Source organism: Podarcis tiliguerta (assembly GCF_965153285.1).
Source record: "Podarcis tiliguerta genome assembly, chromosome: 8".
In the NCBI taxonomy this organism is placed as follows: Eukaryota; Metazoa; Chordata; class Lepidosauria; order Squamata; family Lacertidae; genus Podarcis; species Podarcis tiliguerta.
Window position 1 is genome coordinate 60,377,639 of NC_139541.1, and position 25,809 is coordinate 60,403,447.

The window sequence follows — 25,809 nt, forward strand, 5'->3', positions numbered from 1 at the left end:
CGGGTCACTCACTCAAGTAAAGTGGGAGAGAGAGACGCGCATGCCCGAGAAGAAAACTGGTAAGCGCGTCCTCGAGAGCTGCGCACGGGCGCGGCGGCGCGCTCTCTGTCGGAGGAAGAGCAGCAGCAGCAGCATCGAAGAGGGAGGGGCTCTCTGGGCTCTTTCCGAGGCGCTGCCGATCCGCAGGCTGGTCGTGCCTGGCTGGCCCTGAGCTCGCCTTCCTCTTTGCGGGGCGGGGCGGAGGGGCGCCTGAGAGGAGCAGGGAGGCGCCGGTGGCCGCGGCTCTGATCCCGACGTGGAGGAGACGGTGAGTGCGGACGGAGGGAACCCGGGAGCCCATTCTGCCCTCGCTTTTGCCCTTTCCCCCTTGCCATAAGCTCCCCGCCCCCCATGCCGGGTGTGGCTTCCTTGTCCTTCGCTGCCCTCGCCACACTTGGTCTGAGGGGAGTCGTTGCCGCCCTCCTCTCGCCTGCTTCCTCTGCATCTAACCCCGGTCTCCTGCTCTCCTTTCTTACCCTCTATTGTCCATGAATGCCTCCCCCAATTATTGCAAGCTAGCCCCCCCCCGTGCCCCGTTTCTGTGGACCCTCTTCCTCCCCCCCCCCACCTCGACCGGTCCTTATCGACCCCTGTGAGCGGTTCGTTATCAACATCGTTTCTTCTTCCTCCTCTTTTATTTTTTAATTTAATGCGCGCACCGTCACGCAGTTGGAACCTCCATGGACAGAGGCAGTGTATCTTTCACTACTAAATGGTGGGGGCAGACGACAGGGAGGAGGAGGAGGAGGCTGCTATCTCCTGCTTTCATGCTCTGCTTGTGGGTTTTCCCGAAGGCACCTCTCTTGGTCACTGATGGAAATAGGAAGCTGGAATAGGTGGACATCTGATGTGGTCCATCTTAGCAAGGGAGTCTTCTTATTACCATCACCTGCTCAAGAGACTGTTGTGTCTGTCCTCCTCCTCTGCTTCCTGCTCAACCTCGGAAGGGCATTGTGTCCTAAGCCCTTCTTTTTGTCAATTCTTAGTACCTCTTCCCAGTGCTGCTGGCTCCCTTTTCTGCCCCCTTCATATCAAACCCCTTGAATCCTCTACTATTCCATTCCAGAGGAGATGTTGGCCTGCCCCTGACTGCCCCCACCCCCCACCTATGTGGGCAGCTGTGCCCTTCTGCCACCCCCCAAACTCAGGAATCTATTGCCACCGCCCCTTTTTTCCTTTTGCTGTCTGCAAGGGGGTGATGCCTTCACCTATTCCCTACTGTTGCCTCTCAACAGCACCTGCCTCTGTCCTCTCCCCCTTACTGCCTCCTACAAATATGTTACCAATGCTCCCCTTCGCCAGCTCCAGAACCGATTATTTTTCTTCCTCATTTTTCTCCTCTGCGTTGGCCTTGCTCCTTTTTAATGTGCGTTTTCTGGCCTTACTTCTGCCAGGCATTTCTTATCCTGATTATTTCCCCTGCTTCTAAAGCAACTTGTTGCCTTGCCTGTTTGCACACATCTATTATTCCTGTCCCCCCATCTCTTCTCACCAACCTTTCTGTTACATGTGCATCATTGCTGCTCTTTATTGCTTCTTTCTGCCCTTCTCCATTGCTAAGCCAGTCAATCCTTTCTTCCAGTTGTCCACCTTCCTTTTCATTTTTTTTATTGTGCTCTTTACACCATTTAGACCTGCCATATTGATACTTCATTTACCACTGGTCACTCTTATCTATGTTTCTTGTTGGCTTAGCCCTTATTTCTTGTACTTTCTCCCCTGTTCCATAAAGGCACTATGTGTGCCTCCGGTGTGATGGGAAAATGGTTTCTCCATCACATGAATGAGCCATGGCAAGTATTGGGTTTACCCACTCCCCTCTCCTGTTTGTGTGCTAGAAGAGGAGATTAGAAGCGTCTGTGGCCAGTTTTAAACTCGCTCTGATGCCCTGTGATGTCCAGTCTCAGGGCTCATCCACACTAATTTTCCTCCATACTTTCTAGGCACAGGTCCACGTTTTTTTTCCAGTCTCTGTCCGAGCACATTTTTTTTGCCCCACCACTTCCCCTGCAAAAACCTGCTCTTTAATGTTCTCTGCAATCCATAGAAAACCCTAATTGCTGTTTGTTCCAATTCAACATTAAAGAGCAGGTTTTCCTGGGGAAAGTGGTGAGGCAACCCCCCCCCCCAAAAAAAACAACCCCAAACCACCACACTCAGGCACAGAGTAGGTGTGGATGAGCCCTCAGAGTTGTGGCTTGTTTAGTGACATCAAGCCAGGATCATATTGTGGTTCCAAATTGTTGCATGTTCTGAAACCATAGTTAAAGCAAACCACAGTTTTAAACTGGCAGCAGATATTTCTAATTTCTTTCTGGCATTCTCACTGCTGCTTGTTCATAGACTGAGAAACCAAAGTTCCCCATTACTTCTGATAGAATGATAATTCACTCTCCTCATCCAAAGAGGAGGAGGAAGAGGTGTGGTGGTAATGGATGGGGTGGGGAGGATAATGTTTCCATTAGGGAAGAGGTGGAGTTCTTGACTTGTTTCAATTAGAATGTATAATTTCCTCATTGATTGGTGTGGATGGGTTTGTCAGCACAACGAAGTATGTCATAGGCACAGGCACACAGGTTAAAGGAACCCGTGGGTTCATTCCCTGTGTCCTCCATGTGGATCCAAAAGGTAAATGTTTGCCTTAAAGTGGAAATGGAAATTAATCTTTAACATCAAGCTACTTGCATTCATATACCAACGTATCTGTCCTTTGCAGTTTGGGTAAGCTTTCATTTTATAGCATAGGAATTAACTTTGGAAATATTTTTCTATTTTTCTGCTTCATCAGTTTACAGATTTCACCTTCCCAAGTCATGAACATCAGAGTTTTAAGCGGTGGTAGATTAAAAGCAGAATTCTCTGCAATGTGATTTGGAAATATGCCCTACTGTGTTCAGAGGGGATTGTTCCTATGTGTTTAGGATTGCAGCCTAAGTTTCAAACCGCTTCAGTTAGTAAGTGTTTGCCTTCATCCCCACCATTACTTTTTATAAAATCCTCTTTTTGCTTTAATTCTAGCAATGCAAATAAAAGATGCTCAGCAAAAATGTTTGACAATTTATTTTCTTACCCTAAAAATACTCTTTCTGTTCTTTTCTGTCAGCATCTTCTGTAGATCAACAGATTCAGTTTTACAAATTTCCTTATGTAAAACATACATTCTTCAGAGAAATGGTACACTGTAGTGTTACAGAAGGAAATAAGTATAATTTTACCACATTACATCATAGATTATGAAAACTCACTTGCTCATGCATTGTTTGGGTAAAAAATGTTTTGCCTTTTCTAGAAGACCGTTTTAGCTTAAATTTAAATGTGGACATGTGCACTGTTTTCTCAGTCAAAGATTTAAATTGTTTTTCTGTGAAATTTTAAAATAAATAAATTATTTATTATTTAAAATAAATAATAAATAAAAATAAATAATAAATAAATAATAGAATGAATATCTTTCCATATAAGCCTAAGAACAGCTCCTTAAAGTCCCTCTTTCTTTGTTGTTATTATTTTTTGTTGTTTTTCCCAAGTGTCCCAAAGCAACTTGCAAACTGATACAATCATTAAAACCAAGTATAAAAACCAGAATAAAACATAAAAAACACACACAGGCAGGTATACCTCAACCCACTCCACCAAAAGATGAGTAAGAAAGTGGCCGCAAACCATGTTATAATGATAGCTGTAGGCTGCTAAATAATAAGAGATATTAAATACCGCAGCAATGCTATATCATAGAATCGAGTTGGAATAGACCACAAGGGCCATCGAGTCCAACCCCCTGCCAAGCAGGAAACACCATCAGAGCACTCCTGACATATGGTTGTCAAGCCTCTGCTTAAAGACCTCCAAAGAAGGAGACTCCACCACACTCCTTGGCAGCAAATTCCACTGTTGAACAGCTCTTACTGTCAGGAAGTTCTTCCTAATATTTAGGTTTCCTTTCAGTGCTTGAATACACACACACAGGTTCTGTGTGCCTTTTTACTTTTAAAATCTCTCTACTGAGAAATAGTAAATCAGGTCGTTAAGCAAAACTTTTGTATTTCATACATGGTTCTGATTTTTAAAACTTAAAAGTACAATGAACCATTTAATTTCAAAACTCCTTTGTGTATATTATTACTTTTTCTGTTGATGCAGTTTCACACAGTTTGCACAAGCAGTCCTCAGCTCAAAGCAGTTCCATCAGTTTTTAGTTCTTCATTGCAAAAAGATTACAGGCAATCTTTGAATGCATAAAATTCCAACCTCTTGATTCAATCTATTAGTCATTTTGTTATATTATAAGAACAAAAAGTTCATGAGCCAATTTGTACCCAGTCATGGGTTGTGGTTCTCTTTAAGAACCTTGCAATTGTCAGTCTATTGTTATCTGTTTGTAAATGGAAAAACTGAAACAGAGGTCATTTAAGGTTACTTATGTCATCTCAGTTCAGCAGCCCATAAAGCTTGAAGCTAGTGTTCTGTACTGTAGCTGTAACCTCCTTTTCATCGGATAACGCAATGTATTTTGCTGCATTGTAGATTTCTTCGTAGATCAGCATTTCTTTCTGTTGAAGGTCTTTTTACTAAAAATGTCACTTTGCAATCCTTCTTGTAAAGACAGAGTGTTACAGAAAGCAGAAAATGCTGCTCTTTAATCGTAGCCTGATCCTTTAAGCAAATTATTTCGGTTTGTGTTCCCTTCTTCATCAGTGCCCCTCCCCTCTCAGTTTAAAGAAGATGCAATGCTGAATCGGGTTTCTAGAATTCTGTACTAAATTTCTCAGTTAACAGTTGGACCGCCCCCACCCAAACATTATGTGCTTAACATAAAAAAAAAATGCAGTAAATATTTTGGCTGCGGAGTCCTGCTTCTTGAGCACTAAATGTTCATGCAAAGTTAGCCTCTAAGCAGAAAGAACGCCAAGTTTTTTTTAAAAACAACCTAGTGTAGTTAAATGGTATATTATTGGTTTAAATATAATGATTTAAAGAAAGTTCCTCATTGCTCTGCTTTCCTACTCATCTTCCAAACTGAAATGTTTGGGACTTGACTTGTGAAGTCACCTGTCTACGGAATGATGATATTGCTACTTATTTCTGTTCTCTCTTACAAACAATGTAGTGTCCTGTATCATTCCTGAAACTTTTATTGACTTATTAAAGTAATGGCCATTAATATTTTTAACCTAAGGCCGTTTCCAACCATTATAATATACAGTGGTACTTCAGTTTACGAACTTAATCCGTTCCTGAAGTCCATTCATAAACCGAAACTGTTCTTAAACTGAGACACGCTTTCCCTAATGAGGCTTCCCACCGCTGGTGCCCTTGCACCATTCAGTTTCCATCTGTAGAGCAAGGTAAAGTTCACAAACCGGAACACTACTTCCGGTTTTGCGGAGTTCCTAAACCAAATCGTTCCTAAACAGGACTATTCTTAAACCAAGGCACCATTGTACTTTTATGTATATAACTGAATATTTCTCATACTTTTCTCCTCCTACCCCCCCCCCCGCTCTATCTTAGATATTTGGCACATTTGGGGCTTATTGCTGCTATACCAAAAGCTGCTGATTTCCTAGATATATAGTCATTTTGATTTATTTTTTTCTTTTTCTCTAATATATGTATTCCTGCCCTGTGGGTGAACTACTTCATATAGTTCTTTCCTCTGTGCACAAACCAAACCCCCACAATCCCTGCTGGAAGCCATGCGTCGCAACAGGGCTGAGTGAGGGATAAAATTGCATGCCATGCCTTGTTCTCATTTCAGTCTGATATATATCGTGTGGACGTGCCCCAACTACAATGTAGCTAACTTACTGTTGTGATCCAGGGAAGGCCACAGGAGTTTGAAATATATTTTCTTTTCTTTGCCATGCCCTGTGTTCTTTTTGCTTCAGGACCAGTTATTGGAGTACTGATGATATTGTGGTAAGACACCTTGAGAATGTGACAAGGACTGGGGAGCAGAGAAGTCCCTACTTTTTAAGTGTTTTCAAGCTTAAGTGTGGAACTCCACTGAATTATTGATTTGTATATGTATGTTTTATGAGGCATATATCTTCATTTTGTAATTCTAGAGAATATCCAGCTGGCTGATATAATTTGGGCAATACTTTAAAATGTACATTGTTGACTGTTAATGCACACTGGGAGAAATATTGATTAAGTCAATATATTTATAAATATTTATTTATTTTCCTAAACATTGTTTCCTTGGAAATTGAAACCAGCAGAATATTATTGAAAGCTATTCGCACGGCTTCTACAAACACCATTTATTAAACTGATAGTACCAAACAACACATTTCGAATAACTTTCATTGTTAAACACACCAATAGTAAGTACTTCTGTAAAGTTTTTTACAGTTTGTAATGTTCAGAGGGGTCCGCAATTTTGGCCTGGCCTGAGCCTTGCAAGCCAAGACTCTAGGACCAGATTTGCCCCTGCACATCAGTGCCCTGCCAGCCTTTCCTGCAGGCTTACTGATTTCGCTGTTCCAAATGAGATATGTCATGTGCCTCATTAACAAAGCAACTAAACAACTTCCAGCCTCTCCAGTTCTCTCCTCTGATTGTTTGTAAGAAGTAAAAACTTCTTTGTTCAGTAGCACTTATTTCCAAATCAGATTGCAGCCTCAGCATACTAATAAGTGATCTTGTTTAGAATCCTAGGTTTCTTCACTGACTAGTGTATGTAATCAAGATCTATGAGGCTCAGCTCTGGCTGCAAACTTTGGAGGGACCAAGGCACAGGGTGTTCACAGTGGCAGCTCTGTTTCTGTGGAACTTGCTTACTGGAAAAACTTGTCATTGCTCCTCCTTGATGTCCTTTTAGAGACAGAACAAATAAATGCCATTCAGCTGCTTGTGAGTGCTATTTTGGTCACTATAGTGATAAAGCTTCATACAAAACTATATTTTATCAGTCATCTGAATAGATAGAAACACAATTGTAGAGTTGGAAATGGATCCTAAGGGTCATCCCAGTCCAACCCCCTGCAATTCAGAAATCTCAAATAAAGGACAAGTTCTCACACTTGAAAGAATGGTCTCAGGGTTTTTTTAAAAAAAAAACAAACTACCTTCCCATAGATCTTTTTCCTGCACATGATAACTAAACATTAAAACTTCAAGTAAAACTGTACCGTACAATTCTCTTGTTTTCTCTTTAGGCAGACTCCTGCTTCAAGTCTGGAATACAAATTAAGGAAGGTTGCTTTGAGTGGACAATGATTAGAGATACAATGAAGGCGTGGAGTGACAGTCAGTCAGATCTTTACAGCAGTGACCTAGAAGAAGAAGAAGAAATGATTTTTGGAGAAAATGAAGAAGACTTGGAAGAGATGATGGATTTAAGTGACCTGCCTACCTCACTCTTCGCCTGTAGTGTTCATGAAGCAGTGTTTGAAGTTCAAGAGCAAAAGGTAAGACATGGACCAAACTAGTGTTGATCTATTAAAATGCCTGTAAAAAAAGTGTGCCTTTATATCTTACACTGGTAATTTATCTGATACAGGCAACTTTAAGTTCACATGACCCAAATACACATATGATATTGCTTTGTTTTTTATGAGCGGCCAGATAAGAATAGATTATGCAGAAAGGGAAGTGAATGGGAAATGTTCGGTATTGTACTGAGCTTTTCTTTAGTTCCAGACAGTGGTCTGGAAGGATCTTCTACAGCTTGGTTGTTCAACTGGTGGGTCTGCATTGGCACCCACTATTGAGTTGCAACAGTAGCACTACCACCCAAAAAATAATATGGAAAAAATAAGAAGTAGATCCTCAAATGCATGGTGTTTTGAGTACTACTTATTAAATCAGCCATGTGCATAAGAGTGGTTTGGCCTGTCATATCTTGTTTTATGGGCATACATACAGTCCCTTTGCTCCTCCCTAAGATATGATAAACATTTCCCAGCTTAAACAGAGAAGCTCCTTCTTATATTAAGTGCATCTTGTATGAATGCACATGTAGAATTTCCCTCTTCATTTCAATGGAGAGGACAACATGTACCAGGTATGGATACTTGTAAACAAACCCACTCTTGCAGAAACTCCATGTGCTTTTTAGATTACCTCAAAATTTTCATCTAACTTGCTCATACTTTTGCATTAACTACTTGTTTAGAAAGCAAAGATTGTGATTGCTATGTAAATCAAGAAACAGAGTTGGCATTGCTTACGGTAAAGAGCAGCAGTTGTATGGTTTATACATTGCAATCCTTGCTGCAGTTGTTGAGATTTGGGCCAGTGTAAACATTCATAGGATTGCAACCTTAAACATGAGAAGGCCAGTTTGTTCTGCAAACAATTTTTGAGGTATCCAACATTTCAAGCCTCATAAAGCCTCCCCACAGAATTTTAATAGCTTGCTGAGGGCTGGCAGAGCCTATTTCATTACCGTGCTGGGCACAAAGGGGGGATGGAGCTCTCCACACACACACCCTTAGCCAGCTCACTCACCTGCATGAAGTACCTTGTTGCCTATTGCAAGGCTGCACATTTCTTTTTGAAGAAAACCAAGGCAGATAATGAAAATATCAAAGCTTCTGAATTAGTCACACACCAGGCTTTAGAATACGCCTTGGAACTTAGATTAGCTTCTATAGCATTTTAGAATGACTCTCTCTGGGTCACTTTAAGTTCCTATAATTTTGGCGGAATAGAATGCTTTGAAGAAACAGGTTTTGGATAAGCAAATAGACCTCTTCCAGGAGTGTGAATGCTGTTACTGAGATCTGATCCTGAAGTTCTCAAAATCATTTAAATATTGAACTGCTTTTTAAATTCTTCTCCCTCTCTGTCATCTTTTTTAAAAACAAACATATTTATTCATGTAGAGGGAGTAAAACACTATTATTACTTTTCATTGTCATGGCAGTCCTAGAGTAAGGTAGATCATGCGTAAGCAGGCATGTTTCCATGACAGCTCTGTGCAAGGCTGAATGTGCTCCTGGATTAATATAGATTTACATTTTTATAATATGTGTTGCTGACAAAACATGGGGGTTTTTCTGCTGGTATCAAGTGTTGTGTGAAATACTGGATTTTAGATAAGCTTTGTGTGCTACAGATCTCTCATGTGGATTTTTAAAAAGGGAATAAAGACTTGCCTTTTAGTGTCTTCTTTTTTCTAGTCTGTTTAAAATGCGATTCATCACAATTTAAATAGCCTTAATATTGTTCCCTAGAGTTGGATTAATCTTTCATCTATTTCAAACAGAATATCTTAAAATTGCAAACATACAATAAAATTGAGTGTAACAGTTGTTGGGTAAGTATTTGTAAACGTCTAGACTCCGGAATAAAAGTTTTAAAAGCCCAGGCAGCCTGCTTCCTATTCCCTACCTCTTTTTCCCCACGGGCTGTAATTTAGGTTGACCAGAATTCCATCAGCTGGTGGGTGTTAGTTGGGTTCAGACACACTATTTCCATTCCAACAAACTATCCTTTTTTGCAAAAGTAATGAACATGTGATCCCACTCCCCCCCAAAAAAAATATTTTCCTTCTGTCCTCATGTTTGTAAAGAGTGTTTAAACCACAGTTTCTCTGTTGGGACATCACAAATTAACTAGGGAAACTGATTAAAAAATCAGGAAGTATCTGCAGCTGGGCATTCAAGAAGGGAGAAGGGAGCTTGTTGCTTGTTCCTGCTCCAAAAAACCATAGTTTCTTGGAACTGAAATGTAGCTTCTGCAGCTGGCTGATATTTGTGGTGCCCAAAAAAAGCTTTTAAGCAGAATGGCAAGTCTACAATTTCACTGACTAAAACTGTTCATAATATGGTTCAGATACAAATCAGGCTGAATTATATTGTTCTGAATTACAGTTTCCAGTCTTGTGTTTCAGATTTCTTTTTTGCAGTTGACAGAGGAGCTAACATGACCTTGAATGTTGAATAAACACCAGTTTTTCTTAATTTCTGATATATCAGGTGTTAGTTTTAACATCTGATCAGCATTCAGTTTTGCTGAAATAATGTTAGCAACTAATATTCACATCTGTTTATGGAGATGTTTCCATAACACCATTCAGTCTTATGCACAGTCTTATATTGCAGTCTTGTATTATTCACACTTACCTGGGACATACTTATGGGTGGACATGCATAAGATTACACTATGAGAAACTTAAACCTGACAGTTTCAGATACCAAATTAAATATGGTAGTATTAAAGAATACAAAAGGAGTAGTTTTGGTGAGTGTTGACACCCCCCCCAATGTTAGAAAGGAAATATAATCTGCTGAGGAGGAGAAGAAATAGTGTAGTCTAGCATGGGAGGTATTTTTCCTCTGTTTGAGGCTCTTGGAGGCATTAAAAGATTAGGAAAGGAATCCAGTAGGGAAGATATACTATGCATCCTATCTAAATGAAGAAGAGCTCTCTAGAGTGAGAGATAAGCATCAGAAAGGTGACATTCGAAACTCCAGTGGGGTGGGGTTTGAATGCTTATAATTTCAGGGTCAGATGTTTTAGGGTTAGAGTTTAATTTCATAAAATTCCTTGGTTGGAAAACAAACAGCAGTTTATAAAAAGGGAGAGGACTCTCAAACCATAGGGCCATGGGAACAAGCCTGGGTGGGAGTATCTGTGTGTTTTTCAGTAGCAGGCAGCATGGTGGTGGGAGTTGCCTCGCCTGACAGCTGAGTCATTTCTGCCTCCTGCAGTGCAGCGGGGAGCTTGGTGTGGGGCAAATGCACCAGTGTTCCTGCCAGTACATTTGAACCATGACCTCTTTCCTTCTGTCTTGCCATTCACCGTCCCAGAAAGCAGTGGCAACTCAGCTGCCAGGAGATCAGGTGAGTTCCACGCCCCAACCATGTTCTTAGCTACTGTTTGAAGAAGGAGAAAAAGAGAAACTGGTCCTATCATCAAACTAAAAAAAAATGCACACAAGGAAAGGGGAATTGAGAGTAGGTCATGTGCAGAGATTAACACTTGTCTGCTTTTCTTTGTTGTATATACAGTGTTGTAATCCACACGGAGCATCTGGGATTGAGCAGAATAAAAAGCTGAAAATATTTATTGAACCATTGTTGCTGAAAATGTGCTGTGCAACTATTGGATGTGTTGTGTAGCTAAACCCACACCACCTTCTGAAACTATTTTTTCTTATGTTTGACCTGCTTATTTTGAACATCCTTTGATTTTTAAATTTGAGGGAAATATATATTCAAGCAGGTTACAGAAGTTCCAACCTGTGGGTGGATAGGTCTTGTCAATCCAACTGTTGCATTTTATCAGTTTTTAAAAGCTGGTCATTATCTGAGATTTCTAGTTTACTAGAAAATCATGGATACTTACAGGTCTGACCCCATCATGGAAATACTTATCTCTTCCTGCCTTGCATTCTGCGTAGAGCTCATCTGCTATGTAGCCAAGCTCTGTGCAGTTGTTGTTTCTGGCTCACTGCATAAAGCATAGGAGGCAGGGACCCATCCCAGGAATGCTTCACTGCAAAAATAACCCGGTATGATTATTTTGGTCTTGTTTCCTATAATCCTTATTATCTCATCTCAGTAACTGCCTGATATGTTATCCCATAAGCCTGATCTATTCATTTGGCTGCCTCTGCATGTTCATTTCCCAATGTTCTGAAAAACATGGTGACTTAACAAAATTGTGCCTCCTTTGCACAAGGTCATCTTGGGCAAATGTGACCGGAGATGATGTAGTGCTGTGTGTTACGCTGCATACTTTTATTTTATTGCAAGCACTTCTCTCAATTTACAATTCACAGCCCCCAAACCCTGACCTTGGGGGGCCCTTCTGTGCCAGAGTTCTATGGCTTAAAGGGGGTTAAATAGTGAAATAAGATATTTATTTTTGGCAGCAAGTAGCCCTAGGCATCCATAAATGAGAATTTCTTTACCTCAGTGGTTCCAGCAAGAGCATATTCAATAGGTGTGTGTTTAGATTCCTGGGGCCCAAAATACACCAGGGGAAAACTAAAGCATCTTTCCATCCCCAAGAAAAGGAGCTGGCAACATGTTGTCATATTAGATATGCATATAATTTTAAAAGCAGCTTACTTAACAGCTCTTGGATAGAAGAGAGAATTATGTAATAGCTGATGTAATAACACTCCTATTGCTGCTTGGGTGGGTGATGGTAAATGCAACTAACTAAAAGATGCCTGCTCTCATGAGTGGGTGAGTTGTTTTCTTAGTAGACCTTTCTTTTTCAAAGTTTGCACCCAGTGGAAGTGAAATAGTTCAGTATCTTTTGAAAAGGTGCTTATTTCTAGTGTGGTATGTTGAAGATAGTATGTTGCTGAATGGGATTTTTTTGCATTCTGATGAATGATGAGGTTTTTATTACCTTGTTTAGCTGGTTCTTCTAACAGTTTCTTGAATAAAATTTATTATAAAATTAAACATCCTTGCAGAGGTCAGTTTTATTGGCTTAAAGCAGGGGTGGCTAACCTGTGATCCTCCAGATGTTGCTGGACATAAAACCGGTCCCTTACTATTGGCTGGGGCTGATAAGAATTGGTCCAACAACAGCTGGAGAGCCATAGTGTAACCATTCTGGTTTAAAGAGTTTTGTGTACTGCTATTGAGTGCTCACTGGAAGGACAGATCCTGAAGCTGAGGCTCCGATACTTTGGCCACCTCATGGGAAGAGAAGACTCCATGGAAAAGACCCTGATGCTGGGAAAGATTGAGGGCACAAGGAGAAGGGGACAACAGAGGATGAGATGGTTGGACAATGTTCTTGAAGCTACCAACATGAGTTTGACCAAACCGCGGGAGGCAGTGGAAGACAGGAGTGCCTGGCATGCTCTGGTCCATGGGGTCACGAAGAGTCGGGCACGACTAAACAACAACAACAATACTGCTATTGCATGCTGCTCTGTTTTAAGCAGAATTCTTGACTTTTTTATGTCTTGCCACTACAAGTGGTACCTCAGGTTACAGATGCTTCAGGTTACAGACGCTTTAGGTTACAGACTCCGCTCACCCAGAAATAGTACCTCGGGTTAAGAACTTTGCTTCAGGATGAGAACAGAAATTGTGATCCAGAGGTGTGGCGGCAGCGGGAGACCCCATTGGCTAAAGTGGTGCTTCAGGTTAAGAACAGTTTCAGGTTAAGAATGGACCTCCGGAACAAATTAAGTTCTTAATCCGAGGTACCACTGCACAGCCTGTCTTCTCACTAAAATTTTGAAGAGCTGCGGCCTGTTAGTGTAGGCCAGGCATTGGGAACATCAGGCCTGTGACCCTCTCCAGCCCATGTCCCTCACTGACCCTGCTCCAAATCCTTCTCAAGTTTTGTTTTGTTTTTTGCCTGGTTGGAATGTGTTATTGAACTGTGATAATTACTTATTCTTGTTTGGATGGAGAGATGGAGGAACAGCAGATAGAAACCACAGACTTCCCTGTGTCTGGAATGTAGCCTGCTTTACAAAACTGAGTCATATCTGTTGCTCTGCCCAACTTTTGTCTCCCTTCCCCCCCACCCCCAGCCCCAGCCAACATGTGGCCCTCAAGCTGAAAACCCTGGTGCAGTTAGTGTTGAGCAAGATGGACTAATGGTGTGATGTTATACTACTTGTGTTTCCTATCTAATGCTGGCTTCTTCTATGGAGCAATGTTACCAAATCCTTGATAAAAGAATATTTCATCTCCTAGTGAATGTGTATCATGCTTGTCTGGTGCAAGGTCTGTATACTTGCTCAAAGCGTGTGGGATGCCTGGTCTCTACATTTCATATATTTGGATCCACCAGCAATTCCATCCCCAGCAATTTCCATGTGGAAATGCACAGCTTCAACTCTGTTGCCTTCTCTGATTCATTAGCCTGACATTCAATTTTAAGTGAAATGCAGGCAGGGAAGTTTTTAAACCCAGGAATGGGAACCTGTGGCCCTCCACATGTTGGACTCCAACTCACATCAGCCGGCATGACCAAAGGTCAGCAATAATGGGAGGTGTAGTCCAGTTATTTATGGAGGACCACTGGTTTCCCACCCCTGGATTAACTCTTTACCCTCCACACCATTTTTCTGATCATGGGTGTCCCACAGGGTCAGGAGGGTATTCGAGTATCACTAGCATAACGTATGACCTGTGTGTATGATGCCAGTAAGTGGTAGGACCGTTCTGTTACATCACTAGCCATATTAAAACATCTACATATAAAGGGGGCTTTCTTGTTTCACTGCCCTCACAATTTGGGGACTGGCAGCCCAGGAGACGGCATTTTCTGTGGCAGCTGCTAAGTTGTGGAATTCCCTCACCACAGAGGTGCATCTGGTACCTTATGCAATTTCCCTCATGTGCTGAACTTGCACGCATCTACCCTGGCCTTTGGCATCTGACAAATGTTTTTAGGACCCATCCTATTATTCTGTTTCTTTTAAACTGGTTTTAGTAGTGTATTTTTAAATTGCTGTACCTTGTAGTGAAGTGTGGGCAAGAAGTTGAATGAATAATGATAGGAATACATGTACAAATTGCCTGCCTGTTAGCAATGTTTTGTAAATATCTACATCTGTTGACAAGATTGGATGTATGAATTGTTAATGCTAGATCCCTGCAGCTTTTCTAGCTGCCTCATGTTCTAAACTTCTAGTAAAAAATGAGTCAGATGAAACTACTGTGGCTGCCTGGTGAGTCATCAGTCAGCAGAAATACAAGGTCATCAATGAGACTGAACTCATTCAGAGGGATGGTGGCTTACTGAGTCCTATGAATAAGCTTGATTTTAAAAATACCAGTTCTTCTACAGCATTTTAAAAACTATCAGTTGCCTTCCCATGTAAGTAGCATGGACACAACACATATTATTAGCTTTCAATCACATTATTTACTAAAAAGTTATTCTCGAGAAAGACCTGAGTGCCTGTGTGGTGTAGTGGTTAAGAGCGGTAGTCTCGTAATCTGGGGAATCGGGTTCACGTCTCCGCTCCTCCACATGCAGCTGCTGGGTGACCTTGGGCTAGTCACACTTCTTTGAAGTCTTTCAGCCTCACTCACCTCACAGAGTGTTTGTTGTGGGGGAGGAAAGGAAAGGAGAATGTTAGCCGCTTTGAGACTCCTTAAAGGGAGTGAAAGGCGGGATATCAAATCCAAACTCTTTTTCTTCTACAACTTAAATTCTCCACCCATTTGAAAAAAACTCATTTTAGCCTTTTGATCTACAGCAGGAGTGGTCCAACATGCAGGCCACATGCGACCCTCAAGGCCTTTTTTGACGGCCATTTCTAAGTACCAGAGGAGCGACGCTAGTGGCAATGGGAGTCCCAACATCCAGGATCGTCCCCCCACTCCATTGACCACCAGCAGCAACGAATTGTTGCACTCCGGCGTCCTTGGAAAGTCCCGCCTCCTCAGTTTCCCTGCCATGGGTGCTCCAGGTGATGGGACGGCGGCCAGACTTTTGGTAGCGGGGGTTCTCAAATGGTGTGACGCACCACACTGGTGTGGCAGGAGAGGATGGCCAGTGTGGTGGGAAGATTCAGGGACAATCCAAGTAGGATTTAAACATTCCACTATGGTATCGTATCGTATCATAAGATTATTTTTGGGGAATGTACAACCAGAAACAGTATCCATGTCTTTCTTCAAGAGCATTGGCTATTCTTCTACAATTCCGGATGACATATTGTTGTGAACAGGGATTTTCAACTCTGACAAATACGAAAGATCAGAAGAGAGAAAGGCTTATTTGTGTTGATGAGGAGATGATATTTTGTTGCAAATTAGATCTAATATAAATATGATTACCCAGCAAAAGTAAGATCACACACCTCATTGAGTTTGTATACATCCTTAAGGTACATATTTAAGAGGCTTGTTTATAATTATACTTGGGAATGATTCATCTTATGTATCTGCATTGTTTTATACTTTCTGGATGTCCCATGATCATACTATAAAGTAGTTGTGTTCTATGTTATAAATCAAGCACTGCTAGGAGTTGTTTCTTTTTGTTTTCAATATATTTCTTACCAATAAAAGGAATGGTGTGGCATGAACAAATTTTCATTCCGAACGTGTGGCATGGAGAAGAAAGTTTGGGATCCACTAGTCTAATCCCTGTTAAAGGAGCGGGGAGATAGACAAGACAAAAACAACAACAGGAGGCAAAAGAAGAGGCAAAGCCTCAAAATATCACTGAAAGATAAAACTTTATCAGTAGTAATAGTCGCTATGAAACAATAAGATGATCGATATATTTCAGTTGATGACAGCTTTCCTCAGGGGCACTTCACAAGATTAAGGTTCTGTCAAACCAGAATTCAAATCCCTGGCTGAGAAAAGATTTGATTACCATAAATCACTATCTCTTGGCTTCAGTGCTTTATTTCATAGGATCCCTGTGCATACAAATGAGATTATCAAATAGTCACAGATGAAAAGTTCATTGTGAATGTAAAATCCATAAAAGGAAAACCCTGAAGGTGGAATCCCCCCCCCCACTTTGTTTTGAAGTATGAAAAAGCTAGTTAACTGTAAAACACTTTGCACCTTTTCATATCCTCGTATGTAAAAGACATTGAGATTGGCCACTAGATGGCCCTGCAAGCATTACATTATATACAATCTTTTGTTGAATATAACTCCTATTTACATAAATATGAGGCAGTTGGTTTTGTTTTTCTACTGATGCTCAATACAGGTGTAGGTAGAACTCTACTAAAGAACATCACCAACTTGATTTTGTAGTGCTAACCTGCAATAGTAAACTTTGAGGAACCTTAACAGCAAAAATGCTCTGTTTCAATCCCTAGGAACGGTTTGAAGCTCTCTTCTCAATCTACGACGATCATGTTACATTCCAGCTATTTAAAAGCTTTAGAAGAGTAAGGATAAATTTTAGCAATCCAGAAGCAGCAGCAAGAGCACGAATAGAACTTCATGAGACAGACTTCAATGGGAAAAAACTCAAGCTGTATTTTGCCCAGGTATGCATGCATGCATGTTTGTCAAGATTTGTATCCTGTCTTCCTACCCAAGGTGATATCTCTCTTCCATATTATTCAGGTGTGAAGCACCTTATCTGTCTTACCCCTTTATTAAGCCTCCTATGTATTTTTCCAGTAGCAATTTAAACACCTGATGGCAAACACTGCCTGTCTTTTTGACCTGTTCTGTTCTAGACCAGAGACAAATGTGAGCAGGCAACAAATGTAATTTTTACCTTTTGTAGAATAGCCTCATTTCTACATCCAGACAAGCAAGAGACATTATAGATGACCATCAAGATGACCATCCAACCTCTGCTTAGAAATCTCCAGTGAAGCAGAGTCCACCACATTCCAAAGGAGTCCATTCCATTGTCAAACAACTCTTACCATCAGAAAGCTTAGTCAGAATCTCCTTTTTTGTAACTTGAATCCTTTGGTTTAGGTCTTACGCTCCTGAGCCGGAGAAAACAAGCTTTCTCCATCTTTCATGTGACCAGCCCTTTAGAAATTTGAAAAGGGCTATAATATCTCCTCTTTAGCTTTTTTGCTGCTGCACCACACTGTTGACTCATGTTAAGCTTGGATTCTTTTCACATGAACTACTGGCAAACCAGGGGTGTCCCCCCCCATTTAATATTTGTGCAGCTGGTTCTTCCTGCCTAAGTGTGGAACCTTACAGTTGTCCCTATTGAAATTCATTTTGTTAGTTTGGGCCCAGTTCTCCAATCTGTTAAGGCCGTCTTGAATCCCGAGGCTGTCTTCTGTGGCATTAGTTTGGTGTCCAAGTTTGGTGTCATCTTCAAATTTGATGAGCATCCCCCCTATCCATACATCCAAGTTATTCATAAAGTTATTGAACAACAATGGACCCAGGCCCGAACCCTGTGGCACCCTACTTGTCACCTTTTTCTGGATGAAGAGGAACCATTAGTTACCTCATCCAGCCCATATTTTACCAGCTTCCTCGCAAGAATATAATGGGGGACTTTGTCAAAAGCCTTAGTGAAATCAAGATACTCTACACCCACAGCATTCCCCTGACCCACCAAGCTTGTAACTATAAAAAAAGGAAATGATATTCATCTGGCATGACTTGTTTTTGAAAAACCCATGCTGGGTCTTAATAATCACATCATCTTCTAAGGAGACATTTGCCTGCCTCCAGTCTGCAGGGACCTCACCCAGTCTCCAAGAATTCTCAAACATTATATATTATTTAGTGCAAACCCAACCACAACAGTTGGTGGCCATAAGGCCATGTTTTCCTTTCAGAAAGGAATGTACACAAGCCAGTATGTTCCTTGCAGATGTTTTATGAGCTGCTGTACTTCACTATAGAGGGTTAAGGGCTCTATGCACTCAATGCTTTTTTTAAAAAAATGTAAAACTCTACTCTTAGAAAGTATTGTTCCTGTGACCTGCATTTCTCTTACCTCATACAATTATTCATTTTTTTGTCTACTATTTGTGTTCATTTTATTCTAGCTTCAGTAGTGAAGAAGAGGAGTAAGAATCCAAACAGGGCATGACTATTCCCCTTCCCTCCCACCACCACTGGACTTCTTGTTTGGCCATCACTGGCTTTTTTATTTCATCAGAAATCAATCATACACTTCACAGCCATAAGCACTAGAAACACTATTGTAAAGAAGAAAATACTGCAGTCACATACCATATATGTCCCTGCGCTTAGTCGCAGCACATGTACGACCCTGGATGTAGTCACTTAATTAGTCATGAGGCTGGGGATCTATTCCTTGCTTAGCCAGTGATTCAGTGGATAGCTTTGAGCAGATCCATGGCTGTAAAATTGCATGGTAGTGGCCTCCCCAGCTGGAAGAATGGATGAGCTAAGAGCTGAAAACCATTCTGTAGCACATTTGTAGTGTAGGCATTTCGTAAGAGCTTAGTCAATGTATTCTATACTGACGGCATGGTCAATGTTTTACTAAAATAGCTACAGGGAAGGAAACTGTGCGTTTAGTATCTGGATTCCTTCTCCAGTCAGTGAAAGAGGTGAATTGTGTGGCTAGGCTAGAAAAACAGTTAAGAACTATCTTTCAAGAGAATAATGTCCTCCTCTTACTGTTTTGACTGCATTTGTTTTCTCAGGTTCAGGTGCCCAATGAAGTGGGAGACAAATCTTACCTCTTGCCACCACAGCCTGTCAAACAGTTCCTGATATCGCCACCTGCATCTCCACCAGTAGGATGGAAGCCAAGTGAAGATGCCACTCCCATGATCAACTATGACTTGCTCTGTGCTGTTTCAAAATTGGGCCCTGGTAGGAATGCTTTTTGTCTGCCTTGCTTTCTCCATTTCTATATTAGAAAAAAATGATAGCAGCAGGCTTGTAAATTTCCACTTGCCTGGTAACCTGTGACACATAAAAATGGTCCCGAGATGACTATGAAAGGGAACTTTTTTTTTAAAAAAAAAAAAGCTTTGCTTTGTTTTGGGACCACAAATGACTAATATGCGTGAGGGGGCTACCATAAACGTCTGTTGTCTAATAACTTTTGTGAACTTTTCTGTCTGCAATAGACTGCAAGAAAGGACTATAGGTAAAAAGAATAATTTTGGTACAAAATGTAAACGGAATTCCATAACCACAAAACTTAACGATGTGAAGTTGGAATGGATTGTTTAAAATTTGATTCTGCACAGTTTGAGCAGATTGATTTCCTGCTCCCCGGTGGTGCTGGTTGTTGGCACCACAAGTTGGAAGTTGCTTTGTTTGTGAAGCAAAAAAGGGACTGGGAGCAAGTGATGTTGAGTAGGTCATTTCTACTCAAATTGTCCTGTAGTTTTGATACACTGTTTAGAATTTAAGAGGGGAGATACAGATATATAGATATACAGTGGTACCTCAGGTTACAGACTCCGCTAACCCAGAAATAGTGCTTCAGGTTAAGAACTTTGCTTCAGGATGAGAACAGAAATTGTGCTCCGGCGGCAGCAGGAGGCCCCATTAGCTAAAGTGGTGTTTCAGGTTAAGAACGGACCTCCGGAACGAATTAAGTACTTAACCCAAGGTACCACTGTATAGATGTATATAGATATAGATACACACACACACATGCACCTTTTATAGTGTGCTGTCCACCATGCTAATACAATAATGCTGTAATTTGTCCTACCCTCTAGGGGAGAAGTATGAGCTTCATGCAGGAACAGAATCCACTCCCAGTGTCGTCGTCCATGTGTGTGAAAGTGAAACAGAAGAGGAAGATGAAATTAAAAATCCCAAACAGAAGATAGTGCAGACGAAGCGCCCGGATCCACCACCCACATTAATAAATGAAACAAAAACTCTTGAACATACGCTAGAGGTAGGGGGTGGGATGCACTACTGAATTTGAGGCTCTCTGACAACAGCAGTGAGTGGTAAATGTTTGCATTGCTGTGTGACGCATAGCGGCAAAAGACTTCTCTTGTAGTCGTCTCGCATCAGAAAGACTATAGATGCCAACGTTTTGAAGAGCACTTTAATTTTAAGGTTAACTCCCAAGATGTAGCAAATCCACTGGGTTTCAAGTCCTAGAATACTAGGAAGGTGCCATTTTTGGAATGTGTGTTACCATTTTCTTGGTGTTCAGAAGGCAGAAAGGAACTTGGCTGCTGCCATCTCTATATGGGTTACCACATGGTTTTGTATGTGAGTCTCATGTATATTTTTGTGTGCTGATGTATAACATGATCTGAGTAACATGATGTTCTAAGTAATATATTGATGAAATATAAATGTAATGTACAATGTACATTGTTATCAGTAGAAAAATCTCAAACTGGTTTGGGGTGATAGAACCAAATTTCCAAACAGGTTTGCTTTTGTGATTTTTGTTTTTCCTTAGAAATGCCATAGTTGTGTGTGTTGAATTTCAAGGTACTCTTGTGAATTGACGTGAGGCAAAAGACAACATTGGAACTGTGATAGGTTGTCTTTCTGCTCGTTGCACCTATGAAATGCAAACTAGGAAGCTTATGGACTGACTCCCTCTTTGGCCCGTGTCTCCTAATTTTTCTTAGCCTGTGTCTGTCTCCAGCTGTGGCTGTCCCAAGTGCAGGATTTATTTTCTGTGTTTATCTTGTATCTCTAGCAGCAGGATTCATACAGCCAGGAAGGGTCCTACATCCATATGGCTCTTCAAAACCTTAGCGCCAGAGTGTTGCACGTCTTGTCCAGCCAACCAGATTCCTCAACTGGATTCTCCAGGATGTGGTGTGCAAAAGTGCACAGCCACCCCCTACAGCAGTGACAATGTAGATGTGCCCCTCTGCAGGTCTGGAAGTATATATCCCATTTTTTCTTTTCCCCATTTCCTCCTAAAGGCTCAGACTGGTTTGTGCCCCTACATAGCAGGGTGGATTTGATTTGATTTGATTTAAATCAAATCAAGTTAAATCACTATTTAAATCACTAGTCAGTAAGACTTGATTTAAATCACTAGTCAGTAAGACTTGATTTAAATCACTAGTCAGTAAGACTTGATTTAAATCACTTTTTTACAGAAAGACTCATTCTTGCTGGTATAATCTTAATATTTACAACCAGATGAAGGTTTCATTTTTGGAATAATAAATTTTCAGAGTAGTTTTTACAGTTATATCAAAAATTACTGATTTGGTTATACTGTTAGAAATACATAGACAAATAATTATGAAATTATTGTTTATATTTGGACAACTTTTCTGCTGTACTTTATTGGAAGGAGAAAAATAATCATTTCCTCAATAACAATTTAAACAATTTATTTAACTGAAACAATAACATTATAGCATATGTATCCATGTTTGTTAACTGATGTGGTTAAACAATTTAAAAAAACAACAACAGACTGAGTTTTAGCACACATTAAAAACTTAAAACAAATCCTTCTTTCCTGATGAATAGCCTTTAGACTATAATGTAACTTAAATAGAAAACTATCTTTAGAAATATTTTTCCTCCAAAAGCATTTTATTTTAAAAATCCGATTTAACTAAAAAAAATCCAATTTAAATGAAAAAAAATCTGATTTTTTTTATTTTTATCCACTCTGCTACATAGTCTTCTTTGCTGAGCTATTACAGCCCTCCCACCCTTCAACTGTCCTACTTCTTGACACCCAAGCCCTCTTCAGACCCCTTTTGGTTCTCTCTGCAGAGAACATTGATTTAGCAGGTTTGGGGGAGCTTCTGTTGGAATTGCTTGCTTATTGCCTGAGCTTTCCTTCCTTCCTTCCCTCTCTCCCTTTGCATTGAATCTTCTATCCCTACTACTTCTTAGGGAGGGAGAAGAATGTGCTGCAGGAAACGTGTTGACCACCCAGCTGCCTAGACTTGACAAATAAGGCTAGCCTTGTTTGTTATGCCTTTTCTTAACACTGTGTTTCCCACCTTAGCAATTTTCAGCAAAGTAGCACCTTCAGATGCCAGATATTTTCCGTAACACTACATAGCTGGTACTTTTTATGGTTGAACTAAATGAAAGAATGGAGGGGGTGGGTGGGAAGTATATGTTGGATTCTATTTTATCTATAAAACCATCAGCTCTACCAAATTTGCTAAAACCAAGAGTCTTGTGGCACCTTAAAGACTGAACAAGTGTATTACAGCACAAGCTTTTGTGGACTACATGCAAATTTGCTGGGAATTGTGTTGGATCTCAGTGAGGAAGGACCTCTCTCTTTATGCCCAGTGTCGGAAACCGCTTTTCTTCCTGCTCCACTTTATCTGACATACGTAGTGGGGGGAGTGTGTTCAAGTCTCTGCACCAGGCTATGGAAACATTCAGAAGCAGTTTGAATCGCTTTTGCTTGAGACTCTTTGGAGCCAAATACACAGCAGAAAAATTATACAGGTTTCAGTTCTCTACATCTGTCAGAAGCCACAGAGAAAGAAGAAGCCACCAATAATGGCTGGCTGCTAACACCAGTCCAAATGACCCCTTATTTATAGTGATTCAAGGAAGTCTATACCACTTCAAGCTTAAGCAGGACTTTGTCCTACTAGTGAGTGAAGACTGTCTTTGCTCGGGACCAGCTTTTAGGGGTACAGTGTTGGAGGTGGACCAGTAAGTCCCATTTAAAGCTTGCACAGTGCTAAAATTTACTGGCTGGCCTTGGGCCAGTTATACTTTCTTCATGGGCTGCCCCAAACTCTTGATGCACATGTAAAGTTGAATATAGTGGAGAATAAAGGCAGTTGCTCTTTTACCAGAATAAATCTTAATTCTTGCCTGTTTATTAAGAACCAATGCAAAGGTACTTATCACAGAAGTTGTTGGTTCCCTAAAATATGTTGTAAGGCGTTTTCCTCTCTTCTGTTAGCATTTTTTTTTTTAAAAAAAAAATCTTGATAACATTTGTTCTAAACAAAAGTAGAATTTGGTTCTTTCCAATAAATGATCCATGTTTACTGCGGTGTGCTCAGAACAGAGTATTAAGTCTGTTTTTGCATGATGAACTTAGGAGGTGAGGAAATCAATTCCTGAATGTGAACCATAATGATATCCAGGTGGTATAGCTTTGTTTGTGGGTCTTTGAAACCCTCTATACCTCAACTAGATTCCCGGTAGCTGATATCCAACTTCTCTTCAGAAGTCCTACTCTCTTCATTAGTGAAGCTGCAAGATGTGTTCATTTATAGGTTTATGTACAATAGCGAGATCACCTATAAATATATACTTAGCAAAATTGCCTGGTACCTGTCAATTTTCTAGGCAAGCTGTTTCCTAAGGCAGTAGAAAGGAGATCTGCCCTTGGGGCCAAATCTGCTTTCCTGAAAAATGTTCCCTCGTTGCCAATGCAGAGGTGAGAGAAGTGTAAAGAGACCAATATTTGAAGCAGCGAGGTATGCTGGCAGGCTGCTTTAGAGAGTGAGGATTGGGGTGTTAGCCTGCCATGCCTTCTGCTTTCCAGGGCTGTCCCTATCATTAGGCAGAATGAACCCTCAGTTAGCAGATGATTGGAGGCAGTGGTGGCAGCCACCCTCCATGTTTCTCTTGACTCCTCCCTTGCCATTCCCTTCTGTGTGCCACATGTCCTGTGCTGCACCTCCTGAACTAGCCTGCTGCCTGCAGGTGTGGAGGGTGTTATTCTGTTGCTAGTGTTGAAATAAGATCCAGCTGCCAGCCTAGTTGTCTTGTGCAGATGGGATGGGAGGGGGAAACTCCACCCTGTCCTTTGCCTCAGGCAGCAAAATGCCTTGGCCCATACATTGTACTTTCTCAGAGTGGCTTCCTGATAGTTGGGGACCAGGGCTATAGAACTTGGAGAATACTGTGCTTTTCATAATGAAGTGTCAAATCACGAGACGTGTTTAACAGCCTGGCATTGCTATAGATGATGGTCAACAGTGTTTTTCAAAAAGGACAAATAAAACATTTTGCCATTTATGTGCCTTGTTTTTTCCTCTGTCAAACAGGAGGGAAGGAGACAGAGCTGACCTATGAAACCACAGTCTATTGTGAATTTCGTCTGGCCGAGCCTTGCTGCAATTTTCATTTTCATTAGCTTGTGCAAGAGAACTTCTTGGTTCATTTTGCCCCCATGTTAATTAGCATGGCAGAGATGTTCCCCCTTGCGCCTCAAATGTCTTGAGCTGGCCTTCCTGGGAAACATAAGAAGGGCTTCAAAGATGAACAGAGGTAGGTGGGCTAGCAGTAGGCCAGGCATTATGCTATGTTTCCTGCCCACCACCAGAAAAGAGGAGCACGGTTTGCATATTGGGAATAATACTGGATATGTGCTTCCTGTTAAAATGCTGGCTGTACAAGCCTATTTCCAGAACATTAAAACAGAAGTTTTACCAATAAGCAATATAAAATTTGCAGTAATGAATCATGGAAGAGTGTTTCATCCCAAAGGACCCCACCATCCCTTCACCACAAAGGTTTTGTGCCCTTCTACCCTTCCTTGGAGCTAGTGCTCTTGTGTGCTGAACCATTTCTCCAGCAAAGGCCTGAAGCTGTTCCTACTTAATTTATTTCAAAGCAGGTGAGATATATATATATATATATATACACACACACACACACATTTCATACACTGACATAATTTTTTCCTTCACCGGGAGACAGGTTTATCTAGTGATAGGGGAGGTGTGTTTGTTTAAGTAACTAAGTTTCGAAAGTTTCAAGGTGGGGTGAGGGTAGGAAAGAACGGGTTCCAAATCTCGTTAATATGAGCAATCAACATAGCAAAAAGTAATTTCCCTATTTACTGTTTCCTGTGTGCGCTTTTATTGCAACTTCAAGGTGTTATTCTGCTACTTTGTTGAACAGTGGGCCTTCTACTAGGGCTAGGAATGTCTGGGACAAGCTCAAATCGAGCTAATTCACTCCTAGTAGAATTTTGCTCGCTCATGGACCCTGATCCTTTAAATTGGGGTGGGGAGCCACTTTTGTCCGAAAAGCTGGATCAGGAAATGGCGCGCCCTCTGCAGGGCTTCCATTCAGTGCTGTTTAAATTCAGCACTGAATGAGAACCCTGCTGCTTTCACTAGGGATCGGATCCACCTGGGAATTCTGATCCCCGTCAGGCTTGCAGAGTATAAGCAACACCCAATGCAAGCCCCACTGCAAAGGAACAATTGAAAATATGTGGTGTAGCATTCAAAGAGCCTAGCAAATCATTAGAATAAATAATTTTTCCTTCCCCAGTTGGTTGCTTCCCATGTGATTTAAGTACCCGCTGATAGAAATGTATACGCAACTGCCTCTCTGCAGCCAAGTATGTGGTTTGCGTTTCTAAATCACACACTTGCATTTCAGACCACAGAGTTGTCGTTGGAGGATGCAAATATTATACTAGGGCTAGTGTACATAATCAGCTTGGCTGCCAATCCCACAACATGTTGCTTCTTCATATCCTTCT

General features: G+C 41.1%; 1 protein-coding gene across 7 annotated transcripts; it reads left to right on the forward strand.

Annotated features, from left to right (window-relative positions):
- On the forward strand, window positions 1-24,329 carry RCAN3 (RCAN family member 3). 7 transcript variants are annotated; one of them, XR_014514677.1, is made up of 7 exons: window positions 4-307; window positions 2,828-2,993; window positions 7,203-7,454; window positions 16,775-16,948; window positions 19,064-19,235; window positions 20,099-21,378; window positions 21,434-24,329. XR_014514677.1 is itself a non-coding variant. In XM_083454504.1 (6 exons), exons 3-6 carry the CDS (start codon window positions 7,260-7,262, stop codon window positions 20,305-20,307), a joined length of 750 nt encoding a protein of 249 aa, XP_083310630.1. In that variant the 5' UTR covers window positions 5-307; window positions 2,828-2,993; window positions 7,203-7,259; the 3' UTR covers window positions 20,308-24,329. The 7 variants fall into 7 exon arrangements, 4 of the variants coding, with proteins under 4 accessions (XP_083310631.1, XP_083310632.1, XP_083310630.1 ...); XR_014514676.1 differs by lacking the exon at window positions 2,828-2,993 and having other exon boundaries at window positions 1-307; XR_014514678.1 differs by lacking the exon at window positions 2,828-2,993 and having other exon boundaries at window positions 7,207-7,454.
- The last annotated feature ends 1,480 nt before the right edge of the window (window positions 24,330-25,809 follow it).